Genomic DNA, 20,225 nt, shown 5'->3' on the forward strand with positions numbered 1-20,225 from the left:
CCGTAGCTCGGAGTAATTTGATCATCTGAAGCCTTCTTCTCTCAGCTCGTCAAAGTCATTCTCCGTCCAGCTTTGTTCCGTTGCTGGTGAGGAACTGCGTTCCTTTGGAGGAGGAGAGGCACTCTGCTTTTTAGAGTTTCCAGTTTTTCTGCTCTGTTTTTTCCCCATCTTTGTGGTTTTATCTACTTTTGGTCTTTGATGATGGTGATGTACAGATGGGTTTTTGGTGTGGATGTCCTTTCTGTTAGTTTTCCTTCTAACAAACAGGACCCTCAGCTGCAGGTCTGTTGGAGTACCTGGCCGGCCATGTGAGGTGTCAGTCTGCCCCTGCTGGGGGGTGCCTCCCAGTTAGGCTGCTCGGGGGTCAGGGGTCAGGGACCCACTTGAGGAGGCAGTCTGCCCGTTCTCAGATCTCCAGCTGCGTGCTGGGAGAACCACTGCTCTCCTCACAGCTGTCAGACAGGGACATTTAAGTCCGCAGAGGTTACTGCTGTCTTTTTGTTTGTCTGTGCCCTGCCCCGAGAGGTGGAACCTACAGAGGCAGGCAGGCCTCCTTGAGCTGTGGTGGGCTCCACCCAGTTCGAGCTTCCCGGCTGCTTTGTTTACCTAAGAGAGCCTGGGCAATGGAGGGCGCCCCTCCCGCAGCCTGGCTGCCGCCTTGCTGTTTGATCTCAGACTGCTGTGCTAGCAATCAGCGAGACTCTGTGGGTGTAAGACCCTCTGAGCCAGGTGCGGGCTATAATCTCCTGGTGCACCATTTCCTAAGCCCGTCGGAAAAGCACAGTATTCGGGTGGGAGTGGCCCGATTTTCCAGGTGCCGTCTGTCACCCCTGGAAAGGGAACTCCCTGACCCCTTGCGCTTCCCGAGTGAGGCAATGCCTCACCCCTGCTTCGGCTGGCGCACGGTGTGCTCACCCATTGACCTGCGCCCACTGTCTGGCACTCCCTAGTGAGATGAACACGGTACCTTAGATGGAAATGCAGAAATGACCCGTCTTCTGCATCGCTCACACTGGGAGCTGTAGACCGGAGCTGTTCCTATTCGGCCATCTTGGCTCCTTTTTTAATTATTGCCTTTTTAAAAAATTAATTAATTAATTTTTTTTTTTACAGTTTTTCCTCTGCATAACATTTTTTGTTGTTGTTGCTAATGACAGTTTAGATAGCATGTTGTAGCAACTCTGGATTCTGATTTATTTTTCTGAGGCTTTTTTTTTTTTTTAAACCAAAAGTAACTGTCGTAACTTATACTGCCGAATAGATCTTCTCTGTGGTATGCAGCTGTCGATGTCTCCACTCAGTTTTTTAACTCTTATTTGTAGTTATTAGCCTCACTTCCTGATGGTTGTCCCTGTGTCTACATAGCTTAGTGCTCAATCAGTGATTAGGTCAGAGCTTGTGCTTAAACACCTTGAGTCTATAGGGCTTCTACCCTCTGCCAGTTGCTCTGTGTGTGGGTTGGGAGCACCTTCAAAGTTATAGCCAGTTCTCAGTCCACCTTCAATTTCACCTTCCACCAGGCCCTCACTGGTCTTCCCTGCACATGTGCCTAGTTTCCCAGTCAGCCAGGGATGTGTGGAGTGCTTATTTGGCCCTTCTATTACTATTTCAGTTACAGGATCTCTCTTTTAAATTTCTGACTGGGGTTTCCTTGTTAGTTTTCTACTAAGTTGGCTATTCAAAAATTTTAAAAAAAAATTTTGTGGGTACGTAGTAGGTGTATGTATTTATGAGGTACATAAGATATTTCAGTACAGGCATAGAATGTGTAATAATCACATCAGAGTAAATGGGGTATCCATAGCCTCAAGCATTTATCCTTTCTTCATGTTACAGACAATCCAAGTATACAGTTTTAGTTATTTTTAAATCTATAAAAAGTTGTTGACTGTAGTCACCCTGTTATGCTGTCAAATAGTAGATCTTATTCATTCTATCTAACTATATTTTTGTACCCATTAACCATCCCCACTTACCTTGACCCAGTACCCTTCTCAGCCTCATTCTACTCTCTGTCTCCATGAGTTCAATTGTTTTCGTTTTTAGCTCCCACAAATAAGTGAGAACATGTGAAGTTTTCTTTCTGGGGCTGGCTTATTTCACTTAATATTCTCTAGTTTCATCCATGTAGTTGTAAATGACAGGATTTCATTCTTTTTTATGGCTTAATTGTACTCCATTGTATATATATACCACATTTTCTTTATCCATTTGTCTGTTGATGAACACATAGGTTGCTTCTAAATCTTGGCTATTGTGAACAGTTCTACAATAAACACAGGAGTGCAGATGTTTCTTCGATGTACTGATTTTCTTTCTTTTAGGTATATACCCAGCAGTGGGATTGCTGGACTGTAAGGTAGCTCTCTTTTTAGTTGTTTGAGGAACCTCCAAACTGTTCTCCATAGTGGTTGTACTAATTTACATTCCCAGTAACAAAGTACAAGGGTTCTCTTTTCTCAACAACCTCACGAGAATTTGTTTTTGCCTGTCTTTTGAATAAAAGCCATTTTAACTGGTTGCTGGACTGTAAGGTAGCTCTTTTTTTAGTTGTTTGAGCAATCTCCAAACTGTTCTCCATAGTGGTTGTAGTAATTTACATTCCCAGTAACAGAGTACGAGGGTTCTCTTTTCTCAACAACCTCACCAGAATTTGTTTTTGCCTGTCTTTTGAATAAAAGCCATTTTAACTGGGGTAAGATGATATCTCATTGTAATTTTTGATTTGCATTTCTCTGATAATCATTGATGTTGTGCACCTTTTCATATACCTGTTTGCCTTTTGTATGTCTTCATTTGAGAAATGTCTATTCAGATCTTTGTGTCTATGTGTCTGTTTTTATGCCAATATGATGCCATTTTGGTTACTATAGCTCTGTAGTATAATTTGAAGTTAAGTAACGTGATTCTTCCAATTTTGTTGATTTTGCTCAGGATAACATTGGCTATTCTGGATCTTTTGTGGTTCCATATAAATTTTAGGAATTTTTTTCTATTTCTGTGAAGAATGTCATTGATATTTTGATGGGGATTACAGTGAATCTGTAGATTGCTTTTGGTAGTATGGGCATTTTCACAGTATTGATTCTTCTAATCCATTAACATGGAATATCTATTTTTTTGTGTCCTCTTCAATTTCTTGCATCAATGTTTTTATAGTTTTCATTGTAGAGACCTTTCACTTCTTTAGTTAAGTTTATTCCTAGGTATTTTATTTTATTCATAGCTATTGTAAATGAGATTATTTTCTTGACTTCTTTTACAGATTGCTTTCTCTTAGAATATAGAAATGCTACTGATATTTGTATGTTGATTTTGTATCCTGCAACTTTACTCTATTTATCATTTTAATAGTTTCTTTGGTAGAATCTTTCGGTTTTTCCAAATATAAGATCATATTGTCTACAAACAAGGGTAATTTGACTTCTTTCTTTCTAATTTGGATGTCCCTTATTTCCTTCTGTTGTCTGATTGCTCTAGCTAGGACTTCTAGTACTATGTTGAATAATAGTGGTAAAAGTGGGCATCCTTGTCTTGTCTAGATCTTAGAGGAAAGGCTTTCAGTTTTTTCCCATTCAGTGTGATACTAACTGTGGCTCTGTCATATATGACTATTACTGTGTTGAGGTATATTCCTTCTATACCCAGTTTTTTGAGGATTTTTATCCTGAAACGACGTTGAATTTTATTAAATGCTTCTTTAGCATCAGTTTACATGATCATATGCCCCCGTGTTTCTTTCCACTGTGATAGGGCAGCACTGAGTTCCAGTGCAAAGTCCCACAATCACCATACTCTCCTTCCCCCAAGCACAGAGGTTTGTGCCTCTGTGCCCATGTGGCTGCTGCTGGGGAATGAGGGAAGGATGGTGTAGGCAATTCAAGACTGGCTTTCCTACCCTCTTCAGTGCCTCTTTCCTTGATGTGATGTTAAAACCAGGTATTGTGATTGTTCACCTGGATTTTGGTTCTTATGAAGATGCTTTGTGTGTGTGTGTGGCTAGTTGTTCAATTTGGTGTTCCTGCAGGGAGGACACTTGCTGGAGGTTTCTACAGCCTTCTTGCTCTGCTTCATCCTCTATGTTGGCCATTTTTATCTGACAAAGCTGTGGCTTTTCACTGCCACCCCCAGTTGAGTCTACCCACTGGGGCAGCAAAGCTGCTGATTTCCCAGCCAGCCTTTTTCTGACAAAACTAAGGTCTCACTGAGCTAGGAGGGACAGGAGTAGTCTCAGGCAAAAAGGCCATAGTGCCTGCTCTACTTAATGCCAAGTTCTAGCAGTTTTTCAATATTAAATTTTGTTTAATTTATTGCTCCCCTTGATGAATTCCCAGATTCCTAAAATGGTTATTTGTTGACAATGTTGTCCAGTTTTATACTTGGTTTTTGTAGAAATGATTTGTCAACCTTCTCATGGCTTTATACCTGCAAGCCTGGCTTCCATGGGTTACAATTTTTTTTGTCATGGTCCACTTTTTAACCTTGGCTAATATTCTGATTTCTAGATCTTTGACTGGCTGTTTTTATGCTGCCTAGTCTTTTGCTACTCTCCCTTTCAAGTCCCTGTTCTGTCCTGGCTTCTAGAAACTCTGAGCCCCTGTGCTTTCCCTTGGCTTATGTGGTGATTACCAGTTCTCCCTCTCATGTTTCCATCTGGCCATCCCTGCTCTCTGCCCTTCAAACCTTCCTATAATATGCACCTGAAAAATTCATTGGAGGTTACTGACTTTAAGAGGTAGGCCTAAAGCTGAATCTCTGCCCTACCTAACCCTGACTCCAGTCAAAAGCACAAAGGAAAACAGCTTTAGAACTGCTTTGAAAAATGATAGATAATGGTTTAAAGCCATTCGCTCCACTGTCTTTGGTTCTTTCCTCTCATCACGTTATTTCTCAGTCCACCTATCCTGTTTCATTCCCAATCTAAATTATTCAATAGTTTTAGATTTAGGCTTCTTAAATCCAATACTCAAATCTGATGACTTTGGCAAATGATTTCCAGTATCCCTATGACCATCTACATGTAATACGGTAGTCACAGATCTATATAATCTTGCCGTTTAATATTTGCTTCAGATCAGTTCCAACTCTTTTTTAAAAAAAAAATCTGTGGAAAATTGAAGGGTTTCACCAATTTTTTGGTGAATTTTCAGGGTCTTCTCAGGGGCTCCTGCATATTGGCAATACAGTCAGTCTAATTGTTTGATTTCAAAATGTCATTATTCATTTAGGTGTGTAGAAAGGCCTGGGTTAGTAATTGAAAAACTCCTAAATGTGTTATCTTTAACATCATCCTAGGATACTGATGAACTGTCAGATTCTAATGGTCTTAACTATTTCTAATATTTTACTTATGCCTTAGAAATATACTGGCTTTGCGGGCTTAGGCAAACTGAGATTTGTGTGGTTTTCTTTTCTGTCACTGAAAAACAAATAGCTCTTTCACAAGGGTATTAAATTGGTTAACTTTTGGGAAAAGTTCTCCAGAAATGGAAATCAGTGCAATGCTTGTAATTCTTGTTTCCTCAGACTACATGTCTATTTCAGGGAAATAACATTTAGAAATTTAAGGTCTTCTTTGCATAGTAAAGGGATATGAGTAAATTCCTTTTCTTTTTTTTTTTTTTTTTTTAAAGGAAACATCTGGCTGGTCCTTTTCAGGCATTGTAGAGAATTTTAGCCTCATGATACTCATTGGCTTGAATTGACATCTTTCAGGTCTGAAAATTCATGAGTTAATCGAGTGGGGATCATTCTGGAGTAGCTCTACTACACTAGTTTACTTTGAACAGCATCATGATTATATTTTCACAAAGCCCTGAAATAACATTTTGCTTCTTTGTGGGTATAGGAGATAAAGACCCTTTATCTTTAATTCTCATGGAATCCATTTTAGCTGCACTAATGTGCATTAAGAAGTTTCTAAGACGATGGGAAATGTCAGCAAGAATGAAATTAATTGGGTGGTCATCCCTGAAGGTACATATTTAGGGTTTGGTTCACAGAATTGTCACTTCATCAGCTTGCTTAAAAATAGAGGATTTACTTACTGCTCGGCTTGAGTTGAAAGTAATTTCTTCCCCTGAGGATCACCTTCTTTGACAGAAATTATTTTAAGCCAGCTTCACTGTTAACTCACTCTCATTCCACTGTGACCAAACATGTCTGAATTCTCTATCTTTTGAAAAATATGTAAAAATACATTAAGTGTCTTTATAAATTCTGTTCCTGCCCAGAACTTTTGTTTGCAAACGCATTATCTATAGCATGGAATGGGAGTGATATCATCTGCAGGATATTAATAAGAAAGCAATAAATACACTATGGCTTTTCCATTCCATATTCCCTAGACTATCTGTAAGAGTTGATAAGAAAAATGTAAAACTTTAGCCTGATGTATGTCTATTTTATATGGTCCAAAGAAATAGGTGTACCAATGTCTTTTTCTTCAGATTCTTGTATTTTGGTATTATATTCCTTTTATGTATCTCATTCTCCAGTATAATTTCATCCCCATTATTTTGGGATTTGAAATTTCTCTGAGACCTCTCCCTACCTTATCCACCAAATCCTTTCTCAAACACAGACTGCAGAAGCACCCTAAAGACATAGTAAGAAGAATTTAAAGCACTTGAATGATATTCTCTGTTTATTGAAGTGGATGTATACATACAATAAATTCATTTTAATGGATTTAGTGATCTTCTGTTCAGCACTTACCATTTGGGCAACAGTCAAAGCCCATAAGCAACTTAAAATCTTGTTGGGACATAAGCTGTGCAAACTCAGATGCCTTCAGGGGCCAGTCAGTTAACAAATGGTTGACCTACATGGGTGTAAAAACAGGGAGTGGTGCGGACTGTGGAAAACTAGTAATTACACACACCACTTAAAGGAATTCCAATTCAACAGTTTGTTAAGCCATTTGTTGGGCAAGCAAAACAGTTTTCTGGGAAGATTCAGCCCATTGGGTTGGACTTAGTCTGTGGATAGCCAACTTTTCAGCATTCCATTTATCTATTGCTGTGTGACAAACTTCCCCCAAATTTAGAGTATTGAAACAACAGTCATTATTTTTCTCTCTCATGGTTCTGGGAGTCACTAGGCTCAGCTGCATGGTTCTTGTTTGTGGTTTTTTTTTTTTTTTTTTTGGACACAGAGTCTCACTCTGTCACCAGGCTGGAGTACATTGGCGTGATCTCGGCTCACTGCAACCTCCGTCTCCCAGGTTCAAGCAATTCTCCTGCCTCAGCCTCCTGAGTAGCTGGGATTACAGGTGCCCGCCACCACGCTGAGCTAATTTTTGTAGTTTTAGTACAGACAGCATTTCACCATGTTGGCCAGGCTGGTTTCGAACTCCTGACTTCAGGTGATCTGCCCACCTCAGCCTCCCAAAGTGCTGGGATTACAGGCATGAGCCACTGCACCTGGCCATTTGTGGTCTTTCATGTAGTTACAGTCAGATAGTGGCTGGGGCTGGAGTCATATGGAAGGCTACCTCTCTCACATGTCTAATAGTTGATGCTGATTGTTGACTAGAACATCTACATATGGCCTCTTCATGTATGTTGGGTTTCCTTACAGCATGTTGATTGATATAGAAACTTCAAAGAGCAACTTTTCTGAGAAAGAGGGAGGGAGGGAGGGAGGGTGTGCTTGTATGCATCAGGGGGAAGTTGTATCACCTTTAATTACCTAGCCTTGGAAGTCACACTGTCATTTCTGCTGCATATTATTCTTTAGAAGTGAGTCACTAAGGCTAACCGATAATCAAGGGGAGAGGAGTTTAGATTCCATCTCTTAATGGGTGGAATGTAAAAAAGTTCACAAACACATATTAAAACTAGCACATGTAGCATTACATCAGAGAATAGTAAAACTAAATATATAATAAACTTGGATATAATACGGGAGATATACAAAATGTTTAACAGCTGGTTTGGCATGGGCCCTGAACCAATAGAAGAAATAACAGCATCAACAACTGATAGGATCTACTGGTGCAGCTGCTTAATATCAGCTCTGGGTATTATCAAGGCTCCATACGTGCCCTAGAGTCAATAAGAGCCCTGGGAGGTCAGGAATGGTAAGATCATGTGTCCGAAATAAGATGTTTTCGTTATTCTTGTTGAAGCTTCAGAAGCCCCATTAAGGTCTAGTTTCAGAGACTGGTTGTTTGGTTTGCTTTGTCTACCTTCGTCTACCAGCAGTTAGGAACATTTTCCCTGCATGGCCCTTACCTGAATGTTTTAAAAGTTTGTTATTTTAAAGAGAGGGGAGTTGGGAAGAACACAAAGAGAAGGGACAAGCTCTAGGAATACATGTTATCTTTTGTATATATTATGATTCAGTCCAGTGTTATTTAGAAGCCAAGGCACCCACCTGGATTTTCCCCTCTTGACCTACAAATGTTGGGTTCTTTGGGTAGTGTATTAGTTTCCTATTGCTCCTGTAACAAGCTCTTTCAACCTAAGCAGCTTAAAACAGCACAGATTTATTATCTCACAGTTCTCTAGGTCAGAAGTCTAGGGTAGCTTGGTTGTTTTCTCTGCTTTGGATTTCATAAGGCTGAAATCAGAGTGTCAGCCAGCTGGGCTCTTATGGGGAGGCTCTGGGAAGAATCCCCTTCCAAGGGGATTCAGGTTGTTGGCAGAATCCGGTTCTTTCTGGTCGTAGGGGTAAGGTCTTCCTTGCTGGCTATCGCCTGGAAGCCACTCTTTGTTCTCAGAGGGCTTTATGCAGTCCTTGCCCATTGCCCCTACATCTTAGAGCCAGCAGCGTGTCAAATCCTTCTCACCCTTCCTCCTCTCCGACTTCCTCCTCTGTTGCATCTCTCTGATTCCAGCCAAACAAGGTTGTCTGCTTTTAAGGGCTTGTGATTAGATTGAGCCTACCTGAATAATCCAGGATAATCTCTCTATTTTAAGGTCCTTAAGCTTAATTATACCTGCAAAGTCCTTCTTACTATGTAATGTAACATGTTCATAGGATCCAGGGATTAGGACTTGGCCATAATTTTACCTACTACAGGTAGCCAAGTTAGGTCAGTAGAGGTGCTTTGCCCTTCATTTGTTTCCTCAGGAAAGTAGGCCAACCAGCAAGTTTATGTTAAACACTAGGGCTTAATTGAAATACCCTAAATTTGAAGAAAAAGAATATGCATTTTATGGAAATATGTCTAGGTTTCGGTTTTGAAAAGAGAGGAGGTGTTCTTTCTTGATTTCCAGTAATGTCTACAGTATAATATAATGCTTAGGCGAACTGGTTTGAAGTCAGACAGACCAGGCTTTGTACAAGTACATAATGCTCATAAGTCTCATTATCCTCATCTGTGAAATGGGTTAATAATTCCTGTGTTGCCATGGGGAAAAACTGATGAATAGAAGGTGCTTAGGACATAGTAAGTGCTCGATGAATGTTAGCTAAATATAATGATAATGATAACAGAATGACATATTCATAGACTTCTTTATAGTTGGGGAGAAGGTATGAGTTTACCAACTAGTATCAACAATTGGGTCTCCAATTAGTTTCATATTAACCTGATATAAATTAGTTTGTTAGTCTGACATAATTATCCTATTAGACATAAATGAGTAATACAGTTATTCTAGAAAGGGATTTATACAAGTTTTTTTTTTCTTTCCTTTTGAATTTTTTTAGAGACTCGAACTTCTGGGTTCAGGCAATCCTCCTGCCTCAGCCTCCCAAGTAGCTGGAACTATATTTGCATGCCACTGCTGGGCTTAGGAGTTTATTTTTAGCAATTTAGCTTAAGACGAATTGCTTGGTTTTAATCATAACAAGCAGTCACTGAAACTCACAACCATCTAAGTCAGGGTTTGGCCACTAGGGCCTGTGGGCTAAATCTCACCTGCTGCCTGTTTTTGTATGGCCCATGAGCTAAGAATAATTTTTAGAGATAAATGTTTGCAGTTGGTTTGATGATGGGGAAGCCCTAACTTTGTTTTGTTTTTTGTTTTTGTTTTTTAATTAAAATAATTTTTGTTGGTATGTAGTAGTTGTAAATATTTATGGGGTACATGAGATATTTTGATACAGGCCTGCAATGCATAATCATCACATCATGGAAAATGGGAGTATCCATCCCCTCAAGCATTTATCCTTTGTGTTACAAACCATCCACTTATATTATTATAGTTATCTTAAAATGTGCAATTATTGTTGACTGTAGTCACCCTGTTGTGCTAACAAATACTAGGTCTTATTCATTCTTTCTAACTATACATTTTTTGTACCTGTTACCCATCCCCACTTCTCCCCCATTCCCCTACCACCCTTCCCAGCCTCTGGTAACCATCCTTCTACTGTCTATCTCCATGAGTTCAATCGTTTTGGTTTTTAGATCCCACAAATACGTGAGATCTCACAAATACGTGAGAACATGCAATGTTTGTCTTTCTGTGCCTGGCTTATTTCACTTAACATAATGACCTCCAGTTCCATCCATGTGCTGCAAATGACAGGATATCATTCTTTTTATGGCTGAATAGTACTCCGTTGTGTATATGTACCACATTTTCTTTATCCATTCACCTGTTGGTGGACACTTAGGCTGCTTCCAAATCTTGGCTATTGTGAACAGTGCTGCAACAAACATGGGAGTGCAGATATCTCTTCGATTATTTTCTTTCCTTTGAGTATATACCCAGCAGTGGGGCTGCTGGATCATATGGTAGCTCCATTTTTAGTTCTTTGAGGAACCTCCAAATTGGAGAAGCATAACTTTGAACCCCAATTAAGCAAAATGTCATCTCATCCCAAAATAATTCCATTATTCTCATTCATAGGCCTATATTAGAAATAATTGTACTCAGCTGGGCATGGTGGCTCACGCCTGTAGTCCCAGAACTTTGGGAGGCTGAAGTGGGCGGATCACTTGAGGTCAGGAGTTTGAGACCAGCCTGGCCAACATGCCGAAACCCTGTCTCTGAAAGAAAAAAGAGAAATAATTGTACTTGATTACTATTATTATTTTTTGGATTTCATCAGTAAAATTTGTGGACAGTTTGCTCTTAAGTACCTACGTAATATCCTTGATTTTGCCTCTTTGCCTGTAAAGCCTAAAATATTTATGATCTCACTCTTTACAGAAAAAAATTTGCTGACTGCTGATCCCAGTAACCTATTGCGCATTTAAGGTTTGGGTGTAGACTCCTTTTAGATAGAAGGGATCCTTTAGATGTCCCAATGCAATGCCTTAATTTTATAGCTAAAACCAAACCCGAGGAAGGTAGGTGACTGTTCCCACACAATTCAGCTAGTTAGTGATAGAGGCAGTACACTTTCCACTGGAGCAGGAAGACCCTCTGGGTAGCATAGTTGGACTTTATTCATCTTTCTTTAAATGGACCTCTGTGTTGTCACCAATCCAGAACTTTTAAATGGACAGGCCAGAGGTGATGCAGCATAGAAACACAGTTGTCCGTTCAACCCATTGAATAGGGCCTGGCAAATATATAGTTGCTGTGTTTCCATTTGCAGGGAGAGCCCTTTAGATTCTAGAATTTCTCTTTAAGACTTTTTCAAAAGCACTGGTGTGCTGACTTTTTTTCTGTTAAGTTAGTAACAAGAAATAACTGGGCATGTTAATATATTTTTGTTGAGCCATGTTCAGTTTAGGATGAGATTGTTCCTTGAGCAGTACAGTAGCCCTAAACTGAGGGAATAATTTCCCCTCATGTCCAACATCCCCATTGTTCCATGTTATCTGCTAATAAACCCAGCCATGCTGTCTTCGTCTTTGCTTCCCGCCTGCCTGTATAATGATGATTACTGTCTGGCATTTGTTTCTTTTTCTACAGGTGGTTTACAAATCCAACGACCGTCAATGCCTTCTACAGTGCATCCACCAACCAGATCCGTGAGTACTGGTTCCTTGTCTCCTTGGTAATCTGGTATAAAATGGAAAGAACTTTTCCATGACTATGATGGAGGGTAAGGCATTCCTTATTTCCCCCAAAAGTGGCAGGGTATGCTGGTGAAGGAAGGTTGTTCTCCTACCTATTTGCCAAATTTTCCTCACTCTCTTCACCTTACTAGTTTTTTTTAAAGCTTTATGTCACCACTGATTGAAAAAAAATCAACTACAGTAAACCACATTAAACCACAATGAAGTTTGCCATGAAAAGGAGCAAGTTTCCACTTTCCTTTCATAATGGCCTTACTGATTTTGTCCATACCATTTTATTCATTCCTAGGATTGGTGGGGAAAACAGCAGGTAACTGAGGAGATTGTAGAACCTGAGCGGACCATCTGTATGTAAGAAAGAAGCTTGGAAAGATTCTTATTAACGCTAGGAAGTTAGGTCTTGAGGTTTTCTACTTACATGTATCAGGTATATGTAATTAAAAATACCATGATAAATTTAAAAAATTATTATTTTTATTATTTTTTAAAGACAGAGTCTCCCTCTGTCACCTAGGCTGGAGTTCAGTGGTGCGATCTTGGCTCACTGCAACCTCTGCCTCCCAGGTTCAAGTTATTCTTGTGCCTCAGCCTCCTGAGTAGCTAGGAGTACAGGTGTGTACCGTCACGCCCAGCTAAATTTTTTTTATTTGTATTTTTAGCAGAGATGGGGTTCTGCCATGTTGGCTAGGCTGGTCTCAAACTCCTGGCCTCAAGTGATCTGCCCACCTTGGCCTTCCAAAGTGCTGGGATTACAGGCGTGAGCCACCACACCTGGCCTTAAAAAATTATTAAGGTCTGATTGGCACAAATAAAAAGTCTGACAGGATCCAGCCTTGGCAATAAGGACACATACTCACTGCTGGTGGAAAGATAGATTGGCTCATCCATTTTGCAGGGCAATTTGACAATATCTCAGAAAGCTGAAGATGTGCATGCATACCTATGACCATGATGTGTGCTCCTGGAATGTGCTCTAATGCTGTGATTCTTGAAATGTGGTCCTTGGACCTGCAGTAATAGCATCATGGAGGATCTTGTTAGAAATGCAAACTCCCAGGCCCCACCTTAGGTCTATTGATCAAACTTTGGATGTGGAGCTCAGAAATCTGGTGCAGTAAAACCTGCAGGTGATTGTAATGTATGCTAAAGTTTGGGAACAGCTGCCCTAGAGAACTCTTGCACAAGGCATAAAGAAGCCCATGCAAAAATGCTCATAACAGTATTGTTTATAATAGTAGAAAAAGCAAAATAACCTACATATTCCTCTGCAGGAAGATGAGTCAAATGTGGCATATTCACACAAAGGAACACCATACAGCAGTGAAAAATGAGCAACATATATTAACATGGATGAATTTCACAAGTAAAACAACTTGGGAAAATATATCAAGTATGATACTATATAAATAAAGTTGAAAATCACGCAGAACAATTCTACACATGGTTTGGAGGTCCATCCATTTGTAGTGTAAGTGTAAAGACATTCATGAGAATGACAAACACCAAATTCCGGTTGGTGGTGGCTTGTCTTGGGGAGGGTGGGCCACTCTTGCTCAAATCCTTGCTGGTTTCTCCTCATCTCCCATATCTCTTAATGATGGCATGCCCCAAGGCTCAGTCTTTGCACCTTTTCTGTTCTCTTCTCTCCATCTTTGCTCACTTGCTTGGTGATAACATCTAGTCTCATGGTTTTAATCACATTTCTACAGTGTTGAATGCAGGGGATGGAATTTATCACCCTTGTTCATACCACTACTATCTCCCACCTCCTCATTGGCCTCCCTGCTTTTGTTCTTACTCCCCCCTTCAGTCTATTCTAAATATAAAATTGTAGCGATTTTAAGATGTTTTACAGTCACATCGTGTCACTTCTTTGCTCAAAAGCTTTTATCAGCATCCCATCTCACTCAGAGAAAGAGCCAAATTATTTATAATGGCCTTAAGGTCTGTTATCTTTCTGCCCGTACCTCCTGCTACTCTCCCCCTTCCTCCCTCCTTCTGTTCCAGCCATACTGGCCTCCTTCGTGTTTGTAGAGCACATCTGACACGCTCTTCTCTGGGAGCATTTATACCTGGGGTTCGCTTTCTCTTGGAAAACTTCCCCAAGGGACCTGCCTGGTTTATGCTCCCATTTCCTTCAAATCTTTATTCAAAGGCCAGGCCACCTCCTTAGGGAGGCATCCTGCCTTCCCTCTGGCCAGTTGGCCAGTCTGCCTCCATACTGGCCGTTGTTCCTACAGGACTCTGGTCAGAGGACAGCCCGAAGGCTGTGGCTGCTCACTACCAGCTGGCACATCTTCTTAGAGCCGCCCTCGTGTGGCCACTGTGAGGAATGGCAGTCTCTGCCCGACTTTGGTCTGAGAGAGGAATGAACAGAAAGACCAAAGACAAGCAGATGGCGGGATTTTTTAATTTATACATTAATTTACATAACCAAGTAAGTTGTTAAATATTTTGAATGTCACTTCTTACTGTATAAATATTCATTATCACGAAACTACCATTGCTTTCTTAAGGCCCTAAATGCCAACTTGAGAACTTAAGTTGCATATGTTATATGGGAACTTATGATATTTGAGTTATTAATTATAACTAATACTTATAATAATTTATTATTAATTATAATCACATTTAGGATATTCTATTGGGAAATAGAAATTGTTTAGATTATTCACTTAAAAACGTTTTATTGTCTAATATTTGGTACATGCAAAAGAACATATGTAACATTTTGGCACATATAAGTTATAAAGAATATATGAAAACATGACGAAATTAATATGTGCCTATGACGCCCTCACTCCATCAGGAACCATCCTTCCCTCTCACCACAGAAGTACCACTCTTCTGATTTGAGGGTTTATCATTTTTGTTTTGTTTTTTTAAAATAAAACTTTAATTATTTATATAGGTATCCCTAAACAATATGTTGTTTATTTTTACTTGTTTCTTAGTATAATAAAAATGGTATCTTTACTGTATGCAGTCTTAAACAACTGCGATTTTTCAGTCAACATGATTTTAGGATTTGTCCGTGTAGCATGTGGTGGTAGGTTGTTTTCATGTTCACTGCTGTATAATATTTCATGACTGTACCCCTAGATTGTTTATTCTTCTGTTGTCCAGCCTATGTGTCCCCACACCCAGGTTTTTGCTTATGAACAGTGCTGCTCTGCATATTCTTGTGAATGTCTCTTGAAACAAGTGTCTGAGGGTATACATCCAGGAGTGGAATTATTGGCTGATAGGAAGAAGTTATCTACCAGATAACATCAAATGTTTTCCAAAGCTGGTTTCCACAGTACAGAAGTGTTTCTGTTGTTCCTCATTTTCATCAGCTCTTGGCATTGGTAGATTTAATTTTCACCAGTCTAGCGAGTGTAAGAGATCAGCTCTTACGCAAGAAAAGCCGACGTTTCCGCATTCACTTTAAAATGTCACTGAAGGCTTACTGCTCCTTGGGGTACTTAAGTGTGTCTAATAATAGTTCCATCTCCAGGGTTCACCCCTGCTCAGCCTTTTTCTTGCCTGGCAAGGGCTAATCCTATCAGAGGTTTACTGAGGAAGAAACCATTTCGGGGTAACCCAATGGTTTCATGAAAGCTCATGGGCAGAGGGGTTTTTTAAAATGAACAATTTGAAACAGTATTTTAATTAAGAGATTCAAGCTGTTTCTGTTTTCCTAATGACCAGTGCTTGCTCTCATTGTAAATTACATTCCCAGGCAAGATGACAAGCAATCCTTTGGGTGACTTTTTTTTTCCCCTCTCTCCTTTCTGATTTTCTGGACTACAAATTAAGACAGGTGGAGTTTCTTCTTACACACTTCCCCACCGGGTTTCCTGGGACTTCCCCCACCCTACAACTGCCTTCTTTTTGCTTTGCTGAAGAAGTGAAAAATTGAGGTGATTCTCTAAAATGAACATCTTTATTGATTAGGGGCTGATTCTGACAGCATGTGGCCATCTGTTTAATTGGGTTTTACATCTAAGATGTAACTATACTTAGTAACGTGATTTATGACAATTTCATTCTGTTCCCATTATCATTTTCTGATTTATGCTAGTTATATCTGCTTCTGCACACAATAGAGACTTGAATAGAAAATAGAAAAACCTGCAGTTTTTTTTTCTTTTTCAAATCCATGCCTTTGTGTGGAACCCTATGATTTGTGGCCATCTTTCAATGTTAGATTTTTACAGGGTGGTTACAACTTCTTATTTTTCTTCCCTTGTAAAGCTGGATAGCAACGTCTCTAGACATGGAACATAGTGTGAAATTATAATGATTTAAATCTGCTGTATGAGGAGTTATACTCAGTAGCTGTCATAAAATTTAATTATATTTGAATAAGGTGGTTAAAGAGGAAAACAAAAATCTGAAATGATTGGTGCTTAACCCTAACTTTGTGATAACTGCGACACTGATCTTGCTGCTTTTCAGAGTGGCAAGGTGAGAACATGAATCAGAGATCTAGTTTGTATGGCCTTAGTCGAGGTTTTTATCCTTCCAGACCCCTATTGTCCTGTCTGCCACATGTTGAGGCTATCTAGCCCATAGGGTTTTAGGGGAGGATTTAATGAGATGAATTTGTAAAGTGCCAGCACATTGCCAAGCTCTGGGCTTGTATATCTAAACCTGGCATGCCAGGAATCCCTGCGATAACCATTGTGTCACAGGACAAACAGCAAAATATAAAGATCGGCACGGGGGATTATTTCAAACTTTTGCCCTCAAGAGATCTTAGGCCGGGCATGGTGGCTCACGCCTGTAATCCCAGCACTTTGGGAGGCTGAGGCAGGTGGATCCCCTGAGGTTGGGAGTTCGAAACCAGCCTGTCCAACATGGTGAAACCTCATCTCTACTAAAAATATAAAAATTAGCCAGGCGTGGTGGCAGGCGCCTGTAATCCCAGCTGCTCGGGAGGCTGAGGCAGGAGAATCACTTGAACCCAAAAGGCGGAGGTTGCAGTGAGCCGAGATTGTGCCAGTGCACTACAGCCTGGGCGACAGAGTGAGACTCTGTCTCAAAAAAAAAAAAAAAAAGAGATTTTATTATAGTGTTCCACATTATAATATGTATGAATGCAACTGACTAAATGCTGAGTAAAAGAAGCCAGGTATAAGACTGAATACTGTTCTGTTTCATGTGTATAAAGTTCAGGAACAGGCAAATAAATCTATATGATAGAAGTTAAAATAATGACTACCTTTGTTGGGGGTATTGACTGAGAGGAGACATGTGACACATTCTTTATCTTGATCTCAGAGGTGGTTACACAGGTGATACAAGAGTAAAAACTCACCGTGTTCTATCATTACAGTTTGTGTCTGGCTGGGTATGGTGGCTCACGCTTGTAATCCCAGCACTTTGGGAGGCCAGAGTGGGAGGATTGCTTTAACCCAGGAGTTCGAGACTAGCCTGGGCAATATAGCAAGACCCTGTGTCTACAGAAAACAACAAAAAATTAGCCAGGTGTGGTGGCATGCACTTGTAGTCCCAGCTACTCTGGAGGCTAAGGTGGGAGGATTGCTTGAGCCCAGGGGTTTGAGACTGCAGTGAGCTATGATTATGCCGCTGTACTCCAGCCGGGGTGACAGAGCAAGATCCTGTCTTTAACAACAACAAAAATTTATGCTTTTACTGTATGTTAAGTGACACCTCAAAATAAATAGGAACACTGCTCCTTTTCTCCATAAAAATGTTTGGAACAGCGTATAGTATGCATGGACATCTGGAGCTAATAATAGGTTGCCTCAGGCTAAGTCTCTAGAGGTGTAGACCAGGGATTGGCAAAAATAGTAATATTTTTGGCTTTGCAAGCCATACTGTCTTTGTTGCAATTTCTCAACTCTGCCATGGCAGCCATAGACAGTTCATAAACCAATGAGCCTGGCTGTGTTCCAGTAAAACTGTATTTACAAAACAGGTGGCAATATTCAGGTAGTGGTAGTAGTGGAAAGAGTGAACAGCTCATATTTGGTTTTCATTTCTACTAACATGGATTGGTCTTTAGAAGAAAATTCATTTTAAGTATTCAATATCAATGAATATTTGAAAAGCACCTCATTTAAGTATTTAGTTTTTATTTTCATACATCTCAAATCAAATTAAAGAAGTATTTTAAACAGATAAGATCTTGGCTTGAAAACAAGCATGGCCTAAGGGCTAAAACCAATGATTTTATTATCTTTGCTGTTATACACAAAGGGATTTTTTTTCCCTCAGTTTAATCACAGATATTCTGCTAACGAAGATAAGCCTTTGTCCAGAGGCTGGGCTTATGCTGGCATCGAATTATGGAATTAATCTGGAAATGAAACATAGATTTGTTTTGCTGTTAAGGAAATAACTGTGTTTCAAACTGGGAGAATTTCTCATACTTCATTGGCTCTGCCTGAAACCATAAAGTAAAAGCTAAGTTAGCAAATACTCACCTGTGGCTTCTCTTGGAATTTAATGAAATTAAATCTTTGAATCCACTTGATGTTCCATTTGGGGACATGAGAAAATAAGACTAATATATAGAATTTGGGAATAGTCTTCCATTGTTTTTAGAGCTAGAAAGAAACTTAAGTGGTCACCTCATCCGAATTTCTCACTACCTAAAAGAGATCCTGACACTCAGAGCAGTTCTTAGTAATTTTTTTCCACTTATTCACTTGATTTTCAAGTGAATTTTCAAGGCCCCAATGATTTTCACTTCCTGGTATTCATGCCCCTGTCTAGTCCCCTGCCACACTGAGTAAGGCTTACCACTGTAACTAATAGGATGCTATGGAAATTCTAGATTATGACTTCTGAGGCTGGGTCATAAAAAACATTGTGGCTTTTGTTTTTTGGATAATGTTCACTCTGGAGGAAGCCAACCACCACATTGTGAGGGCATTCAAGGAGCTCACAGAGAGATCCACGTGTGAAGGAACTGGGGCCCCCTGCCCATTAGGAGTACCATGTGAGTGCACCATCTTGGAAGTAGATCCCCAGTGCAGCCAAGCCTTCAGATGACCATGGCCCAGGCTGACATCTTGGCTGCAACCTCACGAGACACTGATACAGGACCACCCAAATAAGCTGTTTCCAAATTCCTGACCCAGAGAAATGGGGAGATAGCAACTATGTCTGGGGATGATTTGTTACACAGCAAGAGGTAACTAATATAGCTATTAGAACATGTCCAGGTACTCACTGAGTTTGGTAGGAGGGTATATAACTTTGTGTGGTTTAGTGGTTAAGGGTATGAGCTCTGAAGTATGACAGTTTGATTTTGAATCCTGGCTTGGCCACTAATAACTTGCAACCTTGGGCAAGTTACTTAACATCTTTAAGCCTCAGTTTAATTATCTGTAAAATGGAGCTAATAGTAGTAAACATCCTATAGGGTTTTTGTGAAGATTAAATGATACTATATATATAATATCTAATGTTCTCTAGTACATTTTATAATCTAATATTAGATATATAATATTAATAAATATTAATTATATCTAATATTAATATACATTTGTAGTTATATATTATAAATTATACATATATATTATATAATATTTATATAATATATATCAATATGTAATATATAAGTATATATTAAATTATACATAACATATATATGTTAATATTGTATATATAATATCATTTAATCTTAACCCTATAGGATGGTTACTACTATTATATATATATATAATGCTTGGTATAGAGTATGGTTCATAGTAGGCACTCAATAAACATTAACTATTAGTCCTTGCTTTTGAGGAGCTGGGAGAGAGAGACTTGTTATCAGGTCATTTAGAGGACATCATGGTGAGTGGGCAACAGAAGGGTGTGCAGTGCATTCTGGGAGCCACAGTGGAGGGGCAGTTAAGCCTGGGGGAGTCAAGATTGGATTCCCTATGAAACTGATGTTTGAGTGGACTTTGGAAAGAAAAAGAAATTTCTCTGGGCAGAGGAGTGAGATTAGGGCATTTAGGAAGAAGCACTGTTGTTTGGTGCAAAGCCAGCAGATATGGCAGAACATAGCACAGGAACAGACTGTGAGATGGCCACAAATGCTGGGGCACAGCTTGCACTGGTGGAAGAGACAGCAAAGGGAATGATGGGAGATGTTATGTGGAAGGAAGGCTTTGTGGGTCATGTCAAAGAACAGGCCAGAGGGAACTATTATAGTTTTTTTGTGGGGAGGCAAATAGCTTAAGTTTTACTTCTGTATTGGTCTGTTTTCACACTGCTAATAAAGACATACCCAAGACTGGGTAATTTATAAAGGAAAGAGGTTTAATGGACTCACAGTTCCACATAG

The 20,225-nt window shown here is 39.8% G+C and overlaps 1 protein-coding gene across 1 annotated transcript in view; it reads left to right on the plus strand.

The window, feature by feature from the left end:
• Positions 1-20,225, plus strand: part of PHEX (phosphate regulating endopeptidase X-linked) — a 223,791-nt gene that overhangs the window by 153,650 nt on the left and 49,916 nt on the right. The window contains exon 15 of the mRNA XM_002831452.4: positions 11,823-11,881. Within this exon, the coding sequence (XP_002831498.2) occupies positions 11,823-11,881 (59 nt within the window). The remainder of the gene's footprint in view (positions 1-11,822; positions 11,882-20,225) is intronic.

The sequence above is a fragment of the Pongo abelii genome, chromosome X (genome assembly GCF_028885655.2).
Source record: "Pongo abelii isolate AG06213 chromosome X, NHGRI_mPonAbe1-v2.0_pri, whole genome shotgun sequence".
Classification (NCBI taxonomy): Eukaryota; Metazoa; Chordata; class Mammalia; order Primates; family Hominidae; genus Pongo; species Pongo abelii.